The sequence below is a fragment of the Pezoporus occidentalis genome, unplaced genomic scaffold (genome assembly GCF_034315485.1).
Source record: "Pezoporus occidentalis ecotype Australia unplaced genomic scaffold, CSIRO_AGI_Poc_V1 ctg144, whole genome shotgun sequence".
NCBI classification, from domain to species: Eukaryota; Metazoa; Chordata; class Aves; order Psittaciformes; family Psittacidae; genus Pezoporus; species Pezoporus occidentalis.
This window is the reverse complement of record NW_026913252.1, coordinates 2,088,297-2,113,422: the sequence shown is the minus strand read 5'-3', so window position 1 is coordinate 2,113,422 and position 25,126 is coordinate 2,088,297. Positions and strand designations below refer to the sequence as shown.

Genomic DNA, 25,126 nt, shown 5'->3' with positions numbered 1-25,126 from the left:
TCAAAACAAACCTGGACAGTCTCTGTTTACCTCAATCTCACCACCTAGGATTCCAGACAAGAAGCAGGTTGGTGAATCTATTTCCTACCCATACATCCAGTGCTCCTTAACAGGCTCACAGGTACTGCAGATTCGAAGGGACTTTGAAACCTGACCACTTTAGCCTGAGATAGAGAGATACAGTAGCAGAACCACACTCCTGCACTTCAATCTCTACACAGGGCTCAGATGGAAGAGGGAAAAAGTCATCCTTCTCACCTGTGATAATCAATGTGATACCAAGGAGGGCGCCTTTACATCAGACCTAGAAGCAACGATGAATTTTCCAGTCCTCATCCCATTTTGAAGCCCAGCAGGACAAACGGATGAAAAACAGCATCTGAAAACACATACAAACCCTGGATCGTCCTGAGTCCATTTAATGGTGAGTTTGCACCTACATGATGGTAAAATGAGGCAAACACTGTCTGCCATCTCTTTACAAGATGTAAAAGCCAAGTGAATCCTTTCAGTAATGAATTCTTATTTGCAGTGGCTTTAAATTGAAGGAAATGAGCGTTTCTTTCTCCTCTCCAAAGAACGTGCGGAGCCCCCATCGGGGTTGCTATGCAACCACCTCCTGCACATGGCTGATAACACTCTCCGCATTATTTCCCCGCCTGACTGCACCTTCAGAACAAAGCCGGGCTAATGAAGCTTTCAAATGCTCTTAGCTCTGCCTTTAACAGTTCAACACGGGTTTTCTTTGCATGTTTGTGACAGTTACATCCCTCCAGCCAGTGGTGTTTCCGGGGCTGGATGGAGGAAATGCCCAATGGAGAGCGATGGACAGGATCAGAGAAGAGCAGCAGAACACCCAACAGATGCAGCCGGCCTCCAAACCGAAGGGCAGCCACGATGAAACAGGCAGCGATGACGAGGCCCTCCCGAGCATTGAGGCACTGTTACTACAGACCAAGCCAGGCGTCCTCCAGTTCCCATTTACCCGTCAGACATAATACCCTTATCATACCACAGCTGCTTGTGGGTGTGGGTACAGCAAGGACAAACCTCCCCACGGGTGTATGTGAAAAGGGACAGGATGAAGACGACTCACCAAGTCAGGCAGTACCAGTCCCTTAAAGCCCTGAGGGACTGTTTTTTTAAACAATCTGTGAAATAAATGTGACTGTGCTTTTCTTACACAGCATGGCTTTAACCTGCCAGAGGGGAGGCTGAGAGGAGCTCTTAGGCAGAAGCTCTTCCCTGGGAGGGTGCTGAGGCGCTGGCACAGGGTGCCCAGAGAAGCTGTGGCTGCCCCATCCCTGGCAGTGTTCAAGGCCAGGTTGGACACAGGGGCTTGGAGCAAGCTGCTCTAGTGGAAGGGGTCCCTGCCCCTGGCAGGGGTTGGAGCTGGATGAGCTTTAAGGTCCCTTCCAATCCAAACCATTTTATGAAGGGAGCTTCCTAAGTGATGATATGGTGATTTTTTTCACCTCTCTGACCCTCTTGGTTGTTCATACTTGCCAGGCTGGTGAAGCTGAAGGTGTGATTACCTAGGGGATAAAGAAGGAAAAGAGAAAGAAACCAATAGAAATGGAGGGTGGTGTTGTCCCTGTGCAGGTTTTTTGAGTTTGTTTTGCAGGGGTTGGAGGAGATGCAGATACATACAAGTTCTGCTGGCCTCTCCTCGCTTATTCCAAACCTTGCTCTTGGCAGGCTGCAGTAGAAATGTGCTTCAGTGGCTCTCTGTCCTTTGCAGGCTGAAGACCAGAGGCCAATTCCCCTTGCTTGCACCTTTGGCTGGATAACCCTTTCCATGCCAGGAGGGTGAGGTGAGCCTTCAGTACAGAACGTACTTTATGTTGGTCCATGTGTGGATGGATGCTTCAAGTTGTGAATGAACTGCTTGCTTGTGACTTGTGTTGGAACTGAATCTTTTGAGCCTTACCCACAGTTTGAAAAGTCCTGAGAAGTATGGTTATGTATAACCCACCTGTGTTGTGTCCTGTCTCAGCTCTTTGTACTGCCTGGCCAATGCAGGCAGAGAAAGTTGCTATGATCTGTGCAGATGACTCTGTAGTAAGCCTTCTGTGGACACAAGAGGCAGTCAGAAAGTGTAGTAATTGCCTTTTACTTATAACAAACCAGCAGAGCTTGCTCAGGGTTTCAAGGGAGACAATTAAAGATATTGCATTGTTTTCTTCAAAAGGAGAAATAGACCTGGGGGTTCCCTAATGGCCCTCATGATCCTGCACCGAGCTTTCAGAGTGCCTTGTTGTGGGTTGCATTTATTATCAGCCACTTATTATCCCTAATTATTTAGCAGGGGGGAGGTCTCTCAGTAACAGGCAAAGTTGTGCCTTGATGAATACTCAGCTGTCTGTGTTTAAGATAAAATTACTGTAATTAACAAATCGATCAACCCTACTTTCACTTTGTCCGGCTGGGACAGAACAAATGGGGTAAGTAAGACCTATTTAGCACAAAGGTAGAGAAAGGGGTTTGCCGCCCTCAGGATACACAGGCTTGAAGGGTTGCTTTTGTGGTTGTTTTTTTTTCCCCACACAGTGCTTTTCATGTTAATGTCACATAATTGTCTTTTGTTGGGTAATTTTGTCTCCAACAAAAAGCATTCGTGCTGCACTTTCCTCAGCCCAGCACAACAGAGCCAGTGCTGAACAGGCAGGTGGGTTGTTCTGTTATAACCTAAACCCTGAGCAGGGCTGGGGTGGATCCCCTTGGTGCTCTGCTCTTCTGTGACTCTTGTCCCAAGCCCCTCTCCAGGTTTCCTGCAGCCCCTTTAGGCACTGGAGCTGCTCTCAGGTCTCCCCTTCAGGAGCCTTCTCTTGTCCAGGCTGACCCAGCCCAGCTCTCTCAGCCTGGCTCCAGAGCAGAGCTGCTCCAGCCCTCGCAGCAGCTCCGTGGCCTCCTCCGGACTTGCTCCAACAGCTCCACATCCCTCTGGTGCTGCTGCCTCAGAGCTGGATCAGGGCTGCAGGGGGGGGTTGCCCCAGAGTGCAGTATTTACCATGATAGTTTATTTTCAGCACTAATGAAACTGGATCCAAGCAGTTTAACCACATTTTTATTGTTTCACTGAATAAATGGATTTTAAATAAAGCATTAAAAATTTGTAAAAAAGTTATTAAAAGCCAGCATTCAGAAGTAGGTTGCACATCAGTGAATGAAAAATTCATATTTACTTTTTGGTACAAAGATAGGAAAGAAAAATAAAAAAGCATATCCACCATCTGGAAAGAGATGGGTTTTTTCTTTTTTACATTTCCTTCCATGTTTGAGAATTGATATTTGTCTTGTGAGAACCTCTCACCAACCTGGTTTTCACAGCGCTGATTCACATTGTTTGGTGTTGAAAAGAAATCCCACTCACTTGTTGTTTACAGCAGCGGTGATGTAGTGTTTCCCCTTCATGCGCATTGGAAGCCAGTTTGCTTAACAGAACATCCAGCATATGAGGCATATAAGAAAATGCAGTGTTATGTGATTTGCAGGGATGTATTTTAGCTTACGAAAGATCTACACTGATAGCTTTATGATTGGGTATTTCTTACAGTATCACATCTCTGGCATTCAATCTTTGCTAAGCTTCAACACTGCAACAAAGGCTTCCACAAGTGATGAGTGAATAGGTACCATCAATTTTTATGCCTGATTTTAAAACAGCTTGGTCTTCCAAGAGACACAAATCAGCCATCCTCAGGGACAGGAATCAGGTCCTTTTGGGCACAATTTTATCCCTGTAAAACAGAGGCACCTCAAGAAGCCTTGACATTGGGGTTCTGGGTTGGGAGGTGGGTTCTTTGCAAGTTTCTATTACGGGTACTTAAAAAGACAGCTATGAAGAGGATCTCAGCACACAGTGCCATCTGCACCATCTCAGCTAAGAAAAGTAGACTAGCACTTTAATATATGCATCATTTCAAGACATCAGCCCCACTCACTCACACAACATTCACAACAGGTAAGGAAGAATATAGGTTACGGTTCACCTGTTCCTCAACCATGGAGAGAATTTAACCAAACTACAAAATGAGGTTCCCTTAGAATAGAAACTGGGGCTTTGAGTTAATGAACAGGGGTAACTATACTTCAACCTGGGGGCGGGAACAGAGAAGGGGAAGTCCAGACTGCAATGGAAAAAAAAACATTTAACAAAAGAGCTAATACTGGAGATTGTCACCAGTGCAGCTAGAATCTGACAAAGGAAATATTTTGAGCATACACTTGCAGGGCAGCCCTGCTTCTGCCATGTGAATAAATATCCAACAGTGTTTAAAACCAGTATATAAAAAAAGATGTTGTGATTTTCAGAGATGGTGCATGTTCCATCCCCTGGCACTGCACAGGAGGTTTCCTCTCGTGAGGTATTTCAGTATCACCACAAAGGAAAACAATACTTCTGCACACTTCTTCCACAAGTGCAGTCTGATTTGAGGTCGTGTGATGGTTATGCAGTGATGTGAGATGCAAGCATTCTGCTCTGCTCTCATCTCTCCAGACCAGAGATCACTGCACTGTGTGGGATGAAAACCTGCACTCAGAGTGGTGAAGGCTCAATTCAGTACCCACTGTGCAACCAGACACAGTGCAACCAGACACTGCGCAACTTTGAGCAAAGCACAGACCTCTTTGTTCAGCCACTGCACATCTGAGGGGTTCTTTGATTTGTCTTTAAACAGACATGTTCACGGACAGTCTTCCAAAATGAAGTCCAGTTTCTGTGGCCAGTTCAGACTACTGACCTCCAATTACCTCAGAATATTTCCTTGGTTGTCTGTTGATATATAGGTTGTGCATCAAAATAAATGTGATGGCTTACCCTCATCAGTGGCAACCTATGCGTTTGGTTTTGCATTACCAGCAGAGCTCTATGGGACAGGCACCTTCTATCATGCACACTGTACATTTCAAAGGCTGCTGTCCATCCCATACTTTTTCTCCAAGGTTGTTTTCTTGAGTTGCCTAGATGTATTGAACGGTAGCCATTAAATACAGGACGTTGGCTTCACATCCCCTCTGGCTATTTTGGAAACATCTTTTTTCATTCTTCAAAGAACGCAAGAGTATCTTATTAGTGAAACCCAGACTCACAACTTTTTCTGGCGATATGCAACAATCGACAGTGGCTCTCACCTATTGGGATGTCATTAGTACCGCTGCAGCATTTGACCCTCCCTGTGGGTGTGATCAAAAGAGAAGGCAAATCCAGAAGAAACAGATTACTTCTACCACCTTCAGGAGGTCGTTTCTTCTGTTCCATCCTTGCTGCACAATCACTGTAGCTTTCTTTGCAGAGTTTGGGGGGGGGGCGGGGATATTTTGTTTAAAAATAGTCATACCTCCTGCAAACCCTGCTACATGAAGATAATTGCTGCTCGTTACCGACACCCCTGTAGCACATAGGGTAGGGTACTCACAGCCAGCTGTCATGGAAGTAGTAAATAAAGCTGGTTTTCCTTCAAAGACACAAGCATTGTCCAGTCTGTGACAATACCAGGAACATCTATATGGCTTTTCCACACCTTCCAAAACTTCAGCAGAACGCTTCATTTTGCTCATGCTTTCCTTAAAACACCCGAGGATAAGATGGATTTTGCTTAATTATCCACTCAGCATGGGGATTGATGTAGTACAAGTCTAAGAGGTAAGTGTCTGGGTCCAGGCAATGTTCACCTATGAAAAATCAAGAAAAAAAGCATTTCTTATATCCTTAGTCCTATAGTTGCTAGTTTTTGTTGTTTGGTTTTTTGTTTGGGTATTTGTTCACATTAATTTCAATACCACAACCATTCAGAAGTTCTTCTACAGATCTGGAAAATTTCTAGTTATTTATGTTTAAATGAATGTACATGTCTTAAAACTCTGCTAAGCCTAAGCTTTGACCTTTGTGGAAAGCCTCTCTAACATTAATACTCCATAACTTTAGCACCTGAAAACCATCATGAAATATGCTAGTGATCAAATCCAGAGACTGAATTGTTTCCAATGATTGAGCTTTTCCTCTATGGATGCTACTAAGAGAACTACAAAGAGGCAGCCAAAGCACTACAGTAACCAACAGCCTCCAAAAGCATCTGTAACAGAGCATAAGAATTCCTTCCCATTTCCAGACACCCCTAATCTGCCGCTGCAATCACATTATTTGAGTCTCCTCCCCACTTGATGACATTACCCTACTGACAAGGGGAAACTGGTGACTAATGAACATCAACTTGTTTAACCACATGGTCTGAGAAACCTCCACCCAAGTTAGTACAGGCTCTTTTATCAGGAAGTGGATAGAGGCAGACAGGATTCACATTTGGTACAGATGCCATGTGCCAGCCTACCACACTTAATTAAAGCCCAGATAAGAGGCACAGAATTAAAAGCCTAGTCGCATAGGATGAAGTTTCCCTTTACACCTTCCTGGACCCCTTCCACTAGAGCAGCTTGCTCCAAGCCCCTGTGTCCAACCTGCCCTTGAACACTGCCAGGGATGGGGCAGCCACAGCTTCTCTGGGCACCCTGTGCCAGCGCCTCAGCACCCTCACAGGGAAGATTTATCTTTTCCTTTGGAAGTCCAGGATTCAACCTTCCCACATACTTGCACTGTAAAGGCTTTGCAGAGTGGGCTGGAAGACATATGAACTATCAACCAAATTGCTCTGGCAGGTGCTGCTTGCTGTGACTGGAGTTGACCCATGCTTGTTCAATTGTGTTCTAACTTCTGAAGCCCCACTCCAAATCTCATCCTTTTTATAACTCCTTCCTAAGACAAGTTAAGCATAAATACTGAGTATCAGAGTCCTTATTTTCAGTTACCACTCAGACTTACCAATATTGCCTCCCACTTCATACAGGAGCAAGTTTGTGCACTCCATTGAGTTGTTACTGCAGAGAGAAAAAACACACTGAAGTTAAAGCTATGCAAAAAATCAGGCTAGGTATTTTAACAATGTTTCTTCCAAATGAATTGCTTGTGGCTCAGAGGCCAGCAATGGTCAAGGAAGTTACAGGCTTCAGAGACCATTGCTGATTGTCCTAACAGTGCAGCTCTTGACAGACACCCAAAATTGGGAAAAAAGAAAACAAAGCAGATATTCCTCACTAGTAAGAAGAAGCACATTATATGCAAACACCGACTTTTCAATAGGTAGACAAATGGCATTAATACCAAAATTCACTGGCAACATTCCTCTAGAGCTGATGGCCTGTTCAAGAGAAGCTTATCTGCAGGAAGACTTCAGCAGCTGTAGGAGCTTGTTAGTGAGACACCAGCTGACCCATATTCAGCCAGCTTCCCATCCGCGTTCCCTGTCTAGACACCTCCTGGCCAGGGGCACAGTCAAGAGATGCACTAACACTTTACCTACTAAATGCAGTCTGCAGGCACAGTGACAAGGAGGGCAGGAATTCTGCTCATTTTAGGGGTTATTTCAGTGATTCACCACTGAAGCAGAGTTTATTTTAGGAAATCCCTATAATAACGTGTTGGAAATACTATTCCAGGCAAATAACTTGCACAGGTGATGTTTTCCTCCAAGAGAGCTAGAGTGAGTTTCTTTTGCAGGGTCAGTATTATTCCACTTCCCCTTCCTCAGCAAGGATGCTGTCCAGCAGCCCAGAGAGAACTCCTGAGCTCAAGACAGCCAGAGCACAGTGATGGAATCATTCAATTGAACTAATAGCTGCTTGCTCCATCCAACACACTATTCTCAAAGCTTAGAGGAGCAGAGAACAGTCTCCTAATGGCTCCTTGAGCCACTGCATGAGGTTCCTTTAAGGTGAGGTTACAAGGGGCTCTGAGCAACCTGCTCTAGTGGAAGGTGTCTCTGCCCACAGCAGGGATTGGAACTGGATGAGCTTTAAGGTCCCTTTTGACACTAGCCATTCTAGGATTCTTTGGTTAGCTCTGCCAGAAAACCAAAATCAGCAAGTAGACCACCTAGTGCTTGCTTTTCTTTTTTTTCCTTTTTTTTTTTCTTTTTTTTTATTTTTAATTTTAAAAGCAGAGAAAAAGCTATTTACCACTTGAGGAGGTTGACACTGTTCACAATATTCCAGCCATGCTGGCACATGTTCTTTTGGAACTGCCTCAAGACATCAGCAGCTCTGGTTGCATTGTTCAAGTGCACTTCTAATGAATCCTTCAGGAGAAGTGAAGCATGGACTTTCACAATCTTGGAAGGCTGAACAAGGCAGGCAAAAAAGGAAGTGCTTAATGAAAGACTTTGGTTGTTATCAGCTAAAACATTAAGTTTCAAATTAGATTGAAGAACGTGAAGAATTACACCAGAATTGCAGCCAGCAGTTCAAAGAATTCAGGTTTCTTTATTATCCCACACATACTATACAATGGAAGCTTATAGAAGCATCAAGGTGAGCATTATAAAGAATTCATCAGTACGTTGGTGTGGTTGGGGAGAAAAGCAGCATTCTCTATCAGCGTGCGCTGGTGCTCTCTGCTGTTCAAATGCAGCACTGGCACCAGAAGCACCACAAACCTCGTGAAAATAGAATTTGTCAGAATAAATCATGACAAACCGTCAAGTCCTATTTTTTTTAAGACTGTTTTCATCAATTCCTTCATGAAGAAACTCCTCAGACCTTTTGGAGGGAACACCAGGACCCCCCCTGCAGCCCTGATCCAGCTCTGAGGCAGCAACACAAGAGGGATGTGGAGCTGCTGGAGTGAGTCCAGAGGAGGCCATGGAGATGCTGCGAGGGCTGGAGCAGCTCTGCTCTGGAGCCAGGCTGAGAGAGCTGGGCTGGGTCAGCCTGGACAAGAGAAGGCTCCTGAAGGGGAGACCTGAGAGCAGCTCCAGTGCCTGAAGGGGCTGCAGGAAAGCTGGAGAGGGGCTTGGGACAAGGGCCTGCAGGGACAGGCCAAGGGGAATGGCTTGAACCTGCCAGAGGGGAGACTGAGATGAGCTCTTAGGCAGAAGCTCTTCCCTGGGAGGGTGCTGAGGCGCTGGCACAGGGTGCCCAGAGAAGCTGTGGCTGCCCCATCCCTGGCAGTGTTCAAGGCCAGGTTGGACACAGGGGCTTGGAGCAAGCTGCTCGAGTGGAAGGGGTCCCTGCCCGTGGCAGGGGTTGGGGCTGCAACTTGATGAACTTTAAGCTCCCTTCCAACCCAAACCATTCTAAGATTCTATGAAACATTAAACTGTTTTAATGGGGTCTAATCTGCAGCAAATTAATTTTGCAGCCCCAAATCCTCTGCAAAACCACTGTACAAGATTGAAACTGTGGGACCAGTGCTAACCAGTCCTAAGCATCGATCATCTGTTTGACTGCCTGAACAGCAGTTACACTCTCTGAAATGACAGCTCCTTCCACAGTGACATGCTGCCTTGACAAGCCAAATTTTAGGCAGATGTCATCTCAGTATCCCAACTCGTACAGAAAGGTGGGTGTTATACTGGCTTGTGCACTGGCTCTTCAGGTATTATAGAATGGTTTGGGTTGGAACAGTCCTTAGAGATCATCCAGTTCCATTCAGATTTAAGCTTTCAATGTATTAATTCCACCTGTAGACTCCATCTGGCTTGTGTCCCTAGAGTATCCCAATTGCAGCACCACTGCTATGCAATAGTTAAAATCCAGCACTGCGTGAAGCAATCTACAGACCTACCTTACTTAACCAACAGTGGCAACCAAAGGAAAAGGTAGAATGACACCAAGGTTCTTGTCTCAGATTTGATATTCAGATATATCTGGTTGTAGCATCTGTTTAAAAATCTGTCTCCACCAAGACAAGGAGGAGTAGAACCGTTCCATTTATCTCTCCTTTTAAGTGGAAAGAACCTTGTCCTCAAACCCTCCCACACAGATCAGCAGAATTATGGAGTAAAAAGAAAATTAGAAAACAAAACAAAACATGCTTTTATACTGTTGTAATAGCCTAATTTTTTATTTTAGGTTTATGAAATTAAGTCTGCCTTTATTATGGCAGACACATCTGTCTAAACATATGGGAGACCTAAAGCCAGATGAATTCTGCTCTGCACATGAAGTAAAGACCAGCATTTCTGCTTCTGGTCTCTTCCCCCCTCACTTGCAATCATGCATCATCTTGATAACGTTTTTTGTGGCATGAAATTTACTTAGTGCTCTTGCTGTTGGGATCAGGTTTTGCCACAACCTATCAAAGAGGGAAGCTCTTTCTCACTGTTCTGCAGATTTTTCTCTCTCTTACTCTTTAAAGAGCAAAATCCATACTGTTTTTAATTCTCATGAAAGGATTTGATACTGTTGTGAAAGGGCTCAGTTTTTCCAAGCCCTAACTCACCTCTGCCTGGTTCTTTTCCACCTTGTCCTTATCAGCATGAACCTTCCTCAACAAATGTTTAATTCGCTTGTCAAGGAACTGGTACCTTTTGCTATTGCTCTCGTTCAGCTTTCTCACTTGAGCTACCAGGAAAGAGGAGACCTGGGCAGTGGAGATGGGAATAAATAGGTTTTAAATCAGGCAGAGATGAGGATGCCATTTAAGAACCTAAACTTTCTGAAGATCCTTAAGTAGACATATCCATATACTTTGAAAACAGTCTGGGAATTCAGCCAGAGACTTTGCCTATGGATATTTAACTCTCAAATTTCTAAGACTATCCTTTCCCCTATTCCAATTCTAACCAGACTGAGACACTGCTACACCATAGCACAATACACCAGGGCAACTTACTGTCCAAAGCAAATCCTGGTAATGGATCATCATCCGCACGACATCAGCAGCTCCCTCAGCCAGCTGCTTCTCTTTCCCTTCAGGGATCTTGTTTGGCAGTCCCTTGTGCATGAAGAGGTTTGGGGCCATGACTGTGGAAACATTCCACAGATTCATTTTGTTGCTGTTCTCCCTGGCAACCACTTTGCTGAGGAACTCAAGTAGAGCCTGAAGAGAGGGGAAGAGACTTAAGACATCCATTACTAATAATGCTCAAGAACTACTGTGGCAATTACTGGAGAGATCACTTAGCTAACACTTTCTCTTGATACCTATGAGCAAATCCTATTTTTCCAGCCAGGAAGTTCAGTGGCCAGTTTCTAACATTAGAGCAGCAACAAAAAACCACACCAAGCTGAGATCCAGTTTGTCCAGCGCTCACAAATCAGGACAGACAGCCTGTGGGGGAAGCAGATGAGCTCTTATTCCTTGGCAGGTGGCAGTTTACAACAAGTCCAGTCATAAAAGATACGGAATCCAAAGCTGCCCCTCTTCCCTCCCCCAGGTATCCTCTCAAAGCTATTCCCAGGTATGGAAAAAAAACCCCTTTTGGATTCTCTCTCCTGCCTCATGCCTCCACCAAAGCCAGGATGCATGACAGATCATCTTTGACTGGATTCTGAATTCCAGAGCCTGCAGGGTGGTAACTCAGCCTTGCCTTTATCACCTGGAAGCTGAACTACTCAGGAGAAGAAAACTCAAAGGAAGCAGTAGCATCACCACATTTCTAAAGCACAGAAGGGCAGAGGCTGTGCCCTGCCAGCACAGCTGATCCCACCAGCATCTGCTCTTTCAAAATGTAGCAGGTGAAAGGGCTTCAGATGCCTCCTCATCAGAACAGGGAAGTTAGAAGCTTAATAGCTTTTTTGATTTTATTTTTTTTTTTAATTGAAACCATCTTTCATAGATGATAATACCATAAACCATTGACCAAAAGACTGAGTTTCTTTCTCTGTACCTTAGCATGCCCACAGACAATGTAAGACCTGTACGTCTTTCACTTCATACTGAAATGCTTTAACACACTGAAGGGGAAGAGCATGTTTCTGAACAGAATGCTGGATGCTGCAAAACCACATGGAATCCTACTGCTTTTCAGTTTGTACCTACAAGGCAGAGTGTGCTTACAGCTTGCGTTCTCTGCACAGCCCGCTTGCCTGCTCCCCCCATCATAGCTTTCCATTCTCAAGACAGTGAAATAGAACCAAGGAGCATGATGTCTGTTATTTACAAAAACTGATAAGAGTTTCCTTGAATAAAAACCTGGAACAAGATCATGTTTTCCCAGTTTAATTCATAACACGTGGTTACCTTTAGAGTGTTTCTGTTGGGCTCTGGAAGAATCAGGATCAGAAGGTTTAGAGCTTGCAATCTTTGCTTCAGATCTGGAATATCTAATGAGGGAGGGCAACAACAGGACAGAGGATTCAGGCTTCTGACATTTATTTTGGTTTTGAGCAGGGGAATCCCCCAAGGAATAAGGCAATTACTTCTTGTAGTGTTTGCCACTGGGCTTTGAGGCCTTGTTTTACACAAGTAAATCAAACTCAGCCTGCCCTTTATGAAGTGAACCCCATGTGTTTTAGAAGACAGGCTGATTTGCTTTGGAGTACACAGTCTACCAGCAGTCTGATGCCCTTGAAGGGCATCAAAAGACCCCATAATCCCCCATGTCTTGGACAAAAGAAGTTGTGCCCTTAAACAGTTAGCTCAACATTCAAACCACCTATTGAGGCACAAACCTCAAAATAAGGTGCTTGCAGAACATTGCATTACTCGTAGACAAGCCAAGACCCTGCAGCCTGGCCAGTTGTCCCAACTCAGCCTGCATGTCATTATTTATCAATTTGTCCTAATTTGTATTAGCAACCTTTCAGCCTCAAATGAAACAATGTAATTGAAGACTCCAGGACATGATTCCTACACAAATGTGTATGAAACCAACCACCAGTGACTATGAATCTCAGGCTGATACGTAGTAGTACATACAGCACCAAGCACACAACTTTTGGCTATGGTTCATAATAAAGCATCACAAAATAGTCTGCTTTGGTAAGTTCCTTAAAGCTCCTCCAGCTCCAGCCCCTGCCACGGGCAGGGACCCCTTCCACCAGAGCAGCTTGCTCCAAGCCCCTGTGTCCAACCTGGCCTTGAACACTGCCAGGGATGGGGCAGCCACAGCTTCTCTGGGCACCCTGTGCCAGCGCCTCAGCACCCTCACAGGGAAGAGCTTCTGCCTAAGAGCTCATCTCAGTCTCCCCTCAGGCAGGTTCAAGCCATTCCCCTTGACCTGTCCCTGCAGGCCCTTGTCCCAAGCCCCTCTCCAGGTTTCCTGCAGCCCCTTTAGGCACTGGAGCTGCTCTCAGGTCTCCCCTTGAGGAGCCTTCTCTTCTCCAGGCTGAACAAGCCTGTCTCCATAAGACATATCATGCTCTGTATTCCTGCTGAATCCACAGGCTCCCAACACACCTGGTAGCAGAATGCAAGTAGAGCACCTGTAGAGCTCTGCAAGAAAAGCACAAACCAGCAAACTGATGCTAAACAGCCAAAGCAGGGACTCACTTTGTACAGCAGCAAAAGCAGGGAGGTACTCTGCTGTCAGCAGTGGGGCTGGCAGCTCCCTTATGAATCTTTTCAGTAGCCCAGACACATCATTCTGGTGCACTTCATCCCAGCGGAAAAGGCCAGTATAGAAGTCCCTTTCTAGCTTCTGTTCCAGACTCTAGTAAAAAGATGGAATTTATTACACGCTTTAATAAGCAAATACAAGGGAAGTTCTGTAGGTGAGCACTAGATGGGCAACCCATCAAGTCCGAAGAGTGCAGAGACCCTCACAGCAGATACTCCCAGATATCCCTCACTGCTAGCAGACACTCCCAGATTTTCCAGCAATGAAAGTTCCAGTTGTATTGGGAAAGGACATGAGACAATTCAAGTTATTTAGACAAGTGCTTCAGTAACATGCTCCCTGATCACCTCTGACACTTTCAAACACTTGATCCTCGTACCTTGATCCTCGTCTGGGACCCAGAAACTCTCAAAATGCCCTCTGTTTCAAGTCCTCTCTTTTCCAAGCAGGACAGCAGCTATTAAAGTGGGGAGGGAAAATAAAGCTCTTAGGCACAAAGGATGAGAAGTCTGCCCTTTCTTATCACCGCCTCCTGACTCTGAGGATCAGAATAAAACCAGAAGAAAACTCACTGCCTGGAGTAACAGAGGAACCTTGGTGTTGGGGAGCAGTTTTTGGTCATTTTCCAATAGGGTGTTGAGTGGAACTCCAAAGAGTCTTTTCTCTACAATAGAAACAACAGGCTTTAGGTCTGTGTCACCTCTAATACAGGTGTAAGGAATATATCCACCACTGCAGACTCAGATGACACATTTTGTAAGCACAGATACTGGAGAAAAAGAGAGGAAGAGTTAAACAGGACAAGTGCATTTGGTAGGCAAATGTAAATGTGGTGCCAGATCTTGATGTCATGATTCAGTGACTTCCAGGAGAAATTCTGATACAGGAAAACACCCCCGTCACAAGGTTTCTTATTAAAGACTCTCGCTGTTGTAACATTTGAAACACAAACCTATGATAAGATAAAAATACAACACAAAACAAAAACCAAAGATACACACACAAATAAATTAAGATGACATACAACTAACCTGTTGTTTTCAGCTTTGCTGCTTTGTTTCTCTTCAGCTCAAAGCCCAGGATATCACAAAGAGCTGTTAGTTCTATAAGGGCCAGCGTGGGGATCTTCTTCATGTCCTGAGCAGACAGATCTCCTATCCTGGTCACTCCAAGTCTGCCCTTGGGGATCTTAAATTTCTAAGGAAACACATATACACCCAAAAGGTTCAGTGCAAGTTATTACTACTAATCCTGCTATTCACCAAGTTTGGCTGCATTTTTATCATTCCCTACCATAACCAGCCATAGAATAGTTAGGGTTGGAAAGGACCTTAAGATCATCCAGTTCCAAAGCCCCTGCCGTGGGCAGGGACACCTCACACTAAACCATGTCACCCAAGGCTCTGTCCAGGCTGGCCTTGAACACTGCCAGGGATGGAGCAGCCACAGGTTCCTTTGGCACCTTGTGCCAGCGCCTCAGCACCCTCACAGGGAAGAGCTTCTCCCTTATATCAAACCTGAACTTCCCCTGTTTCAGTTTGAACCCATCATCCCTTGTCCTGTCACTCCAGTCCCTGATGAAAAGTCCCTCTCTGACATCCTTGTAGGCCCCTTCAGACACTGGAAGCTGCTCTGAGGTCTCCCCGCAGCCTTCTCTTCTCCAGGCTGAGCAGCCCCAGTGTTCTCAGCGTGTCTCCATACGGGAGGTGCTTCAGTCCCTCATCATCCTGGTGGCCTCCTCTGGACTTGTTCCAACAGTTCCATGTCCTTCTTATGTTGGGGACACCAGAAACGTATACCTATTCATTCTCCTGTTTTCAATACCAGACAAATGGCCAAAACTACTCTTACTTCTACTCAACCCACAGCTGAACAAATACTTTCTCTTTTCAGTATTGCTCTTTAATCATATTGGAGATCCCAATTTATGTAAATTAAAGACAGCATGATACCCACCCTGATTCACCTGAACTTCGGAAGCAGCCCAGTACATTTGTGGAGGAAAAAAATCTGTTAGAATTACAAGTAAGAAAGCCCAATTATTCTCTTTTCAGTGGAAACAACCTAGAACCATATCAAAATACCTAGTTTCATACATAAGCCTTACTTCTTTTGACCTCCAAGTGGTCGTCCTTTCCCAACAGTTCACAGGTAACTGCACTACCTGTCCAAAAATACCTAATATAGACCCACTGCAACATTATTAATAGAGGATGTTTCCAAGAGCTGATATTCACCTGAATCAAATGTCTTGTACCCCTCTACATGAGAAAGACAAGAGTCTCTACATGAGTTCTAACATGAGAAACTCCTTCAATTCTTACAGTTAGGGCATTGCCGTCCTTTAACTTTGTAGATTCAGACAGGAACGATCCCTTCAGCAGGACAGCTGCTTGCTCTGAGTAGGCAACATCCATGTTGAACATCTCCTCTTTTCCAGGGTTTCGAACTGTGCAGGAGTACTCCTGCGTTTCTGCTACAGGGGGGAAATTGTCTTGAATTTCAGAAAGCCAGAAGGGTGAAGCTTAGCAAACAAGTGTGCTAAAAAACGCTTGAAAGAGTTCTGGGTGCCAGTGCTTTTAAAAAATCCTATACACTCACATTTGAGAACAGTGTTCACCTCAGAGTCCTGAGATTGCTCAGGAAGGTTAGCTTAAAGCCATACCATTATGGCTACAATCACCCTACAATCACCAGAACACTGGTAAGACATGAGCATAGCCTTAAATTAAAGGACATCTTATGGCTAACTTCTGTTCACACAATCATGTATGGTGTCTAGAGGTTGTCACCACACCATCTTTGCTAGACTGACATTATTTGCGTCTTAAATTGCTTTCTTGAAGAGTTATAGTAATCACTTTGAGCAGCAATTCCTAACAACACTAGAGCCTGAAAAGTTTTGTGAAATCCACAACTGTGGATAACCATGTATTTAAAAATAAAATTATTCAAAAAAATTACCAACAAAAAGCCACCGAAAAACCACAGACAAGGCCCCAAAACCACAAACAAGGCCAAGGTTTCAGAGCCCAAATTAGTGTAACTTCCTTTCCAGTTCCAGTCCCACTTCAGCTCCTCCTGTTCACTCCTATTCTACATTTAAAAGCTTCCTTCTTACTTCTGTGTACATTTGAAGTCTGTTGATTGTGCCACAGCTGATCTGGCCTGGATTCCTTTTTCTCTGTCGCTGTCACCTGAAAAATAAACCAGAACATGTTCATCTACACAAAAAAGAAGTTATTATAAGACCACCTGGTTTTGGCAGAAAGCAAACACCTGACATTGTCTGTTGGTCTAAGAAGATGCTGCTCAAGCGCAGGGGTACAAGACTGTTCTGAAATTAAGAATCATAATTAGAGGATTTGGCAGGCAAGTGGCAAAAAATGACTATTACATAGACAGCATTTGTGATAAATTTGCACATTATCAGGCCAGTTCTTCCTTTCACACAATCATTAGCTGATTTCCTCCTACTAGTTCACTCACTGAGGGGTTAACAATGAATCAACCAAGCCACACAGGATCGACCCACTGCCTGCGGTCCCAAGATCTTTCACCAGGAAGAGCACACAAAGTAGACATCAGCACCTAAAAGGTTCCCTACATTGGTTTCATACTAACCTCCCTCTTCACATCTAGAGAGAGAATTGAATCTTTAAAAGTGTAAGGAAGCACTTGGTGGGCAATTCTGTTAATAAAAACCTTACTAGAACTTACTAGAACTAGTTAGAATATAGGAAAGCTTATTTTATTACTGAAAGTTAGCAACTTTCCCAGAACCTGCATATGACACGGAGTTGTGGGCTAAGGACTGAGGAGAGAAGACTCCTCAAGGGGAGACCTGAGAGCAGCTCCACTGCCTAAAGGGGCTGCAGGAAAGCTGGAGAGGGGCTTGGGACAAGGGCCTGCAGGGACAGGCCAAGGGGAATGGCTTGAACCTGCCAGAGGGGAGACTGAGATGAGCTCTTAGGCAGAAGCTCTTCCCTGTGAGGGTGCTGAGGCGCTGGCACAGGGTGCCCAGAGAAGCTGTGGCTGCCCCATCCCTGGCAGTGTTCAAGGGCAGGTTGGACACAGGGGCTTGGAGCAAGCTGCTCTGGTGGAAGGGGTCCCTGCCCGTGGCAGGGGTTGGAACTGGAGGAACTTTAAGCTCCCTTCAACCCAAACCATTCTACGATTCTGTGATAGTAAAGTTAAAAAGAACCTGTGCAAAGTTGGTTTTGCAAATAGGCAAAACACTTAATCTACACAGATGTGTATCTTTAGGGTGGTTGCATAACTGATGGTCTTGCCACAAAAGCAGAACCAATTCGTTTATGTCTACAGCTAAAATACAGCTCATGCAGTAATGCCAGAGCACCTTCATATCCAGCTGCTGTGTAAACAGTTCACAGGGAAGAGTAATGCAGAAGAAATACGTGGAAAATTTCTGAAGGAAATACCAGAAGCTTTGATGCTCAAGTAGCTCAGGACAGTGGCGGACAGAAGGCAAGCTGCAAATCCATCTTAAAACACTGATGGAAATAAAAACCCAAATGACTGACACATTGCTGCCTGCATTCTTACAGCTATGGGGATTTATCATGTCTTGTTGCATGCTTCAAACAAGTGTATAGCAACACTAGGCATGTTTCCTCATATGGTTCCTAAACACGTTCTTCAGAGCCCCAGAAACTGTGCTTGGAACTGGCATGACACAGCAAACCAGTATGGAAAATTATCCAAAAAGCCTGCATCCCTCTGGGATTGCTCCAGGAATTATTTAATGGTAAAGGACTTCTGCTCAGAGCTTACATGAGTGTCATACCGTAACATCTCAAACATTTACTGATTGAAATAAAAATCACTCATTTGCCTAAGCTGAGCCTCTGTCACTTCCCATGAAACAAAGAGGGCAAACACCACCCCTTGGTGTTGTAAAAGACAAGAAATACTGAGGTTAAGCTGCTGGCCACTCAGTGAAGAAGAAACAACCAGTCATATAGACCCATTTAAAATACATTTTCTTACTAACTCTAATTAAAAAGGGGGTGAACCCCACTGTTTTTTTTTTTGTGTCAGCAACATCCACTAAAAACTGTCGATCTCAGAGGCAACTACAGAGCTTAAAAAAATCACCAAACCTTTAAGAGAGTTGAGCCAAAGAAAATGCTAATAATTCCAGCAGTTATTGGGAAAAAAGGGTCCAGCGATCTTGCCCACGTAATAAGTGAGATAAAATGGTTCACTATTAATCAAACCAAAACTATTTTAAAAGACAATTTTAGCATCTTGGTGCATGCTTTCATTACACCAAAACGTCATTTTAAAAGATCAAATTGGATTTCAGTTGCTTATCAAATGCAAATATTCATGACCTAGTGTGTGGACACATAAGATTAAGAACTCAAAAATCTCCATTCCTATGCAATAAAAAGTAAAATTATTTTAAGAGATATAACAGGCTTCTATTTAATGTGCAAGTGCTAAAACTTGTTGAAATTCAGTTGAGGCACTTCAGACAACCTTGAAGCATTACTGCTTCTAGAAATGTTACCCATTCAAGGAGGAATGCAAGTAGATTTGCAGAGAATCTGGTAGATTCTCTGCAAAAGAGAGCCAGCAATGACTCTGCCTCAGTGCAATTCAAAGTAAGGAAGTCATCTGCATCTCAGCACGGGGCAGTTACAAAGAACACAACCACAGCAGTTTCCCATGATGGTGTAGACTCTTAGTGTCATTCCTTTAAGGCATTCAAGGGATTATTGGGGTATAATTAATCTCACTATAGTAAAAGAAGTTTCAGGTAGGCTCAGGCTGAGAAAAAGGAGTAATCACTTCTGGCAGACAGCAAGGGACCCATGCTACTCAAAAAGGTAGATCTTCGTTAAGCTCAATACCTTCTAGACACCTAACTGAGCAGAGCAAGTTACAAGGAGCCCTGAATAGGATACTCTCCAGCGGCCCCTAGAAGAAATAAAGGTACTGTACCTGTAGGCGCAACCAAAAGAGGAGCAACAGAGCAGAAAAGCAGCTGAAAAGCTAATGGTTATGTATTGGCTAGCAAAACCGAGAAAAAGGCAGTGGCTCGACTTTCCTCAGAATTACCAGCTGCCCAGGGTCATCTTGTCAGAATAGAACATAGGAAGTTCTCTCTTTTTGTTTTGGATAATAATAATTTGACGTGTCACTGGAATAAAGAAAACACAAGAGGGCTCCAAACAATACCAGTGCTCCACGAGGCTGCAGAGCCTACATAAAGTCTTCAGGCAGTCTCTAGGAAGCTTATGGAGGTTTTGCAGCAACTTCTCAACACTGCAACCTGGATGCAGAATTTCTGCCATCTCAGCTTTATTTCAGCTCAAGAGATGAATTTTGTCTATTTGGAAATGACTAGACCCAGAAAGCCAACTCAGCTACTGCGATGCAACCAAGTCTTTCAGGAGATCCCACTAAACCAGCATACCTCTGAGCTGACCACTCCAAAAATGTCTCTGACATCACGCACAGGATGCTTGTTCCTCCTCCGAGATCGGGAATAGGTGTCAAGCCGCCGCTGCACAGCAGCAGCCTGAGTCTTGGTGAGGGTGGAGAGCAGCATGATGTTGTCGTGCTCAGAGCCACAGTCCCCGAGGAGGTTGGACAGACCTGCATCCTGGAGCCACTCAGCTTCAGCCTCTCCCTCTGCGACACAAGGGGTGAGAAGGACGAGTGAGATGAGGAAGGATAACAGCAATTTGAATGCTTGCAACACTTCAGGGCAGAAAACAAGAACCCTGAGACATCCCCTTTCTGGGGTGGCAATGGGACATCACTGGAAGGAAGCCATATCTTTGTTACAAAGCCACTGTTACTCTCAGAGCCTTGTTCCCAGATTCCCTGCTGGGTATCAGGTGAAACTGAAGGAGACACAGCACTCTAGGCAGCTATAACTGCCCACATACTCCCTTCTCCTCACCTAGGGTGAGGAAAGGGAAGAAAAAGCACAGATATTGCTGGGAACGCAGGCTCCCTCTGAAGCTGGGCAGAAGAGGGGACACAAGTGTGAATTGTGGTATTTAGCACTGAGCTTGGTGGGGGCTTTCACAGGATACATCAGGAGAGCAAGATACACTTGCTTAAATCTGCCTTTACAAAGGGTAACTCTGGATGCAGGCAACAGCACTCAGCACACTCCGAAAGAACAGCAGTGCCTCTCTGGAGCATCCCTGCTTCATTGACAGCTTTGGGAATGGACAAAAAAAGATCTATGAGAAGTCACAACATCTGCACATTTGGCTGTAGGACTCTTCCCAGTTACTTGGCTATTTATTATACTGTGTATTTATCTATATACAGGCCTGTGCATCAACTGGTTTAATTCTTTTATCTTTTTTTTTTAAATATCCAGATACTGCTCTGGTAGATTCACAATACATTTGCGTAACCATTTGCTTGCAACATTCTCTATCATTTTAGGTGGACTGGTACCAGTACAGTCATCCAACAAAAGCAAAACTGATGTTCTTACTCTGTGCATTTGCTTTATGTCTGTGCCTATTCAAAACACCCCTAAAATTAAAGAGCTTTTCAGCTCCAGAATGAGGTGTGAGACGCCTGGAAACAGTACAGCAGCATTACTCAAACAAGCTTCAATACATATTATGATATGCTTCAAACCCAGAAAACAATTTTTTCCGTATGGGCTGCACCCTCTGTGCAGCTGAGAAAATGCCCTGAGAAAGGCAGCTACTTGAAATCCAAGAATAAAAGAAGCAATTTAGCAGGTGGCTTCAACTTTGATACGGTGAACACCACAAAGCCTTTAGCTTTCCAATTCTATTTCCCTCATTCATTCACTGTAGGCAGCTCCAACACACCTCTACCAAAGTTTATACTGGGAAAAAGTAAAATCACAACTGGACTGAAACACAGCTGCTCATTCCCACTGTGCCTTTCCTGTGCAAACTGGTATTACAGTATCACAGCTGCTTAGGCAAAGTCTTATTATTGCTGCATCTAAATAAAAAAGCCATTTAGTATCTTCTTAGAATCTTACAATGGCTTGAGTTGGAATGGACCTTAAAGCTCATCCAGTTCCAAGCTGCCTCAGACGGGAGACTGAGATGAGCTCTTAGGCAGAAGCTCTTCCCTGGGAGGGTGCTGAGGCGCTGGCACAGGGTGCCCAGAGAAGCTGTGGCTGCCCCATCCCTGGCAGTGTTCAAGGGCAGGTTGGACACAGGGGCTTGGAGCAAGCTGCTCTGGTGGAAGGGGTCCCTGCCCGTGGCAGGGGTTGGAGCTGGAGGAGCTTTGAGGTCCCTTCAATCCAAACCAGGCTGGGTTTCTATAATTCCCCTGGAAGTGCTTGCTTGATTACAGTTGCTCACACACCGTGGTCCTGTGCCTGACTCCTCACAGCAATCTGTGCTGCACCCCTGGTTTCATCAGCACAGCATGCAAAAAAACTTCTGGTTTATTTTGCCTTTGGAACCAAAGGAAGTGAAGTGTATTGCTTGCAAATTTTGAAAATACCCAATTCCAGTCATAACAGGAAACTAATCTAATACACAATGCTAAACAGCGGGCCCCAAATCGGATACTGGGTGAGCCTACTGCCCCACCTGATGCCAAAGCATCAGATTTTAATTCATCTGTTTAATATTTTTGGCCCAAATGTGTTTGCCAGTTACACAAAAGGAAACGTGTAAAATAGGTTATTTATGGGGAGAAGAGGGAAATTGGAGAGAAACAGGTCAGAACCGAGAGGTCCACAGAAGCTGAGCTGCAGGTTTGGGCCTGGAGAGCTGCTGAGGTTTGCCTTGGGCTTTCCAGACAAGGAGCGTTTCAGGTGGCCACAATCAAGGATAAATTTACAAAACTAAAGAACTGCAGTTCCAGAAACTTACTTGAAATGTAAGCTGGCCAAAACCAGCATTGGTAATAAAGGGGTTTATTTCCAAAAGGTTAAAAGGACAGCTTCAGTACCCTACAATTTCAGACTAAACATTAAACACAACTTCCTATACAGTGTTGGAAGGTAGAGAAGGATCACTCTTTGCTGACACTTCCCAGGCGTGATTACGTGCTGTAAGGATGTTAGCAGATACTCCAGTGGCAGTACCACACAGAGCGCATACTTCACCAGCTGCTGTACTGCCGGGCGCCAGAGAGAGCTGGATGAACGGCAAGGAAAGGATACCGCTGCTCTGCTCCGCTCCGCTCCAGGGAAAAGCTCCCTTCTGCTGCCTTCAGCTGCTGGTGAGCCCACAGGTGTCAGTAGCTCCTTCCAGCGGACCCAGTTCTGCAGTCACACACTGGGCTCCAGCTCACTCCAGGTTACAGGAAGCTTCCATTACACCACCGCTTACACGAGGCTCTCCAAGCAGGTCAGCATCTCTGCAATGCCTTATCCACAAGCAGGCTCCATGCTGCCCCTGCACTTTGGTTAGGATCAGCTCTGTGTCAGCCTTGGAGCTGTCTGCACCTGCTCAAGCACAACTTCTAGGGCTGTATGCAAAGAGCAACGGTGCCTTTAGCTCCCAGGAGCCCCGCAGCCCCTGCCTGACACTGCCCCCTCACAGGGCTCCAACCCTAAACTGCAGAGACAAGACAGGCACCAGCCAAGCCTGGGACCCGCACCACCGGGAGGTTCCCCTCACCACTAACACTGCCAGCACAATGCTCCTTTGACTGCGCTCCCTCGCAGAAGGCACCGGGAGCCGAGCTGCACATCTCTTGTCCCAGCCTGCCGGGAGGGCTTTGCACCTTTGGGCACTATTTCAAGTCTGTCTGGTTTCAGTGGCCAATTAAGCAGTCAGCTCTTGCCTGCTACTTTAATATACAGCATTAGCATTAAAAGACACTTTTCCTTGAGCCCTTGCTTACACAGAGGAATCATATTGCCTCTAGAATATCAGTCTTTTGGATATCCTAGACAGTTTTTCATCTCATGGCATCGCCTCTTTTCCAGAGTCTTCTTCCAGGCACATTCCTGGCATTTTTGCATCTCTTCTAGTTCTAAAAATCAAATTTATGTCCTTTACACAGGGACGCTAACAGCAGACCTTGATGCTTACTGTGTCTTGCCTGCTATGGCTGACACAAATGGTGATCTCCCCAGAGTCCCCTCTATGCACCTAGGAGAGCTATTTACCCGTCTCAAGCACAGCAACACATGGAACGTTCACTGAAACATGTTTCCATTACACCCATGGTTTCTTCTCAAGATTGGCAGTGTTCAAGGTCAGGTTGGACACAGGGGCTTGGAGCAAGCTGCTCTAGTGGAAGATGACCCTGCCCATGGCAGAGGTTGGAACTGGATGAGCTTTAAGGTCCTTTTCAAGCAGTCTGATTCTATGATCAGGCCAGCACAACAGATGTAGGCTGTACAGGCTGCAAACCCGATCATTCCAGAGCATGTAGAGCCAACTAAACCATATTATTCAAAACGGATCCGGGAAACGTGTGATCCCAATCTGTTTATCACTGCTTATCGTCCCTCCAGCCCCAGCACGCTGTACCTTCTATGTCAAAAGGCAATTTACCCAGTTATTCCAAACTACTGAATAACACCACCACTAGAGACAGCCTGTTAGAAACAACTCATGTAGATAAAGCAGTCCTCAAATGAAAGGGGAGAGAGGGGAAGGTGGCATATAAGAAAAACCTTGTGTAGATGGACTCAAGTCATTTTGGATGTTTATTATGGCCTCTTGAAGAGTAAATTAGAGTGGGAAATGTCTGCCTTTTACATAACCAACTCTCAGAAAAGCCACTGTGATGCAGTCTTAGAACCACATACAGAAGCAAGCCTTCCAAACCACCACCAGCTATCACAGGGTGTTTACCACCACACAGCCACCTGCACAGGGAGCAAGAGTCTCCTGCTAGAAAAAGTCTGGAGCCTTGAACGTACTCCTGACTGCCCTTTAGAGTCAGCTTTGTTTCAGAAGCTGAAACCAGGCCAGGCCAGCACTTCCCTTGAGCAGGGCATTAGGCACCACCCAAATAAAGAGATAGACATATCTGATTTGACTGGTAATATTCAAGCCATATTGCAACATGCTTCTAAATCATTCAGGTGCATAAGCAAATTTTGTGTTCAGGATGCTCACCTTCCAACCCAAACCATTCTATGATTTTATGACATTCCTCCCGCCACTCCCTTCCTTTTCGGCAACTTACCTTCTTGTGCTTTGACATCTGCAAGGCTGCATTCCTCTTGCTCCACTTCAGCACTCTGTTTAATGTTCTCCACTTCCAGCCAAAAACTGTCCATTGACAAGTTGTCCGAAGACTCTACCCTGGGATTCATGCCCTCTGACACTGGGGATGCCAGAAGACTCTCCGGAGGAAGCTGGCTCATTTTGCAAAGGCAATTTCTGGTACTGAGACAGGAAGAGATAGACATTAAGCTGGGCACAGCTACAGGTTGGGCAGAGAAGAGATTCAGAGCAGCCCTGCGGAGAAGGACTTGGGGGTGTTGATCGATGAGAAACTGAACATGAGCCGGCTTCAGTGTGCGCTCACAGCCCAGAAAGCAACCGTATCCTGGGCTGCATCTAAAGGAGCGTGACCAGCAGGGCGAAGGAGGTGATCCTGCCCCTCTACTCTGCTCTTGTGAGACCTCACTTGCAGCACTGGGTGCAGTTCTGGTGTCCCCAACATAAAAAGGACATGGAACTGTGGGAACAAGTCCAGAGGAGGCCACGAGGATGATCAAGGGACTGGAGCATCTCCTGTATGAAGACAGGCTGAGAAAGTTGGGGCTGTTCAGCCTGGAGAAGAGAAGGCTGCAGGGAGACCTCAGAGCAGCCTTCCAGTATCTGAAG

General features: G+C 45.2%; 1 protein-coding gene across 2 annotated transcripts; it reads right to left on the bottom strand.

Annotated features, from left to right (window-relative positions):
• Nucleotides 1-5,309: 5,309 nt before the first annotated feature.
• ARHGAP40 (Rho GTPase activating protein 40) lies at nucleotides 5,310-24,694 on the bottom strand. 2 transcript variants are annotated; one of them, XM_062610097.1, is made up of 14 exons: nucleotides 24,480-24,694; nucleotides 19,783-20,000; nucleotides 16,459-16,534; nucleotides 15,662-15,813; nucleotides 14,369-14,534; nucleotides 13,910-14,001; nucleotides 13,717-13,794; nucleotides 13,271-13,430; nucleotides 12,020-12,102; nucleotides 10,670-10,876; nucleotides 10,277-10,417; nucleotides 8,014-8,174; nucleotides 6,821-6,876; nucleotides 5,310-5,676 (listed from the first exon to the last, which is right to left on the bottom strand). In XM_062610097.1, exons 1-14 carry the CDS (start codon nucleotides 24,658-24,660, stop codon nucleotides 5,570-5,572), a joined length of 1,878 nt encoding a protein of 625 aa, XP_062466081.1. In that variant the 5' UTR covers nucleotides 24,661-24,694; the 3' UTR covers nucleotides 5,310-5,569. The 2 variants fall into 2 exon arrangements, with proteins under 2 accessions (XP_062466081.1, XP_062466082.1); XM_062610098.1 differs by lacking the exons at nucleotides 5,310-5,676; nucleotides 6,821-6,876; nucleotides 8,014-8,174 and adding an exon at nucleotides 9,101-9,726.
• Nucleotides 24,695-25,126: the final 432 nt, after the last annotated feature.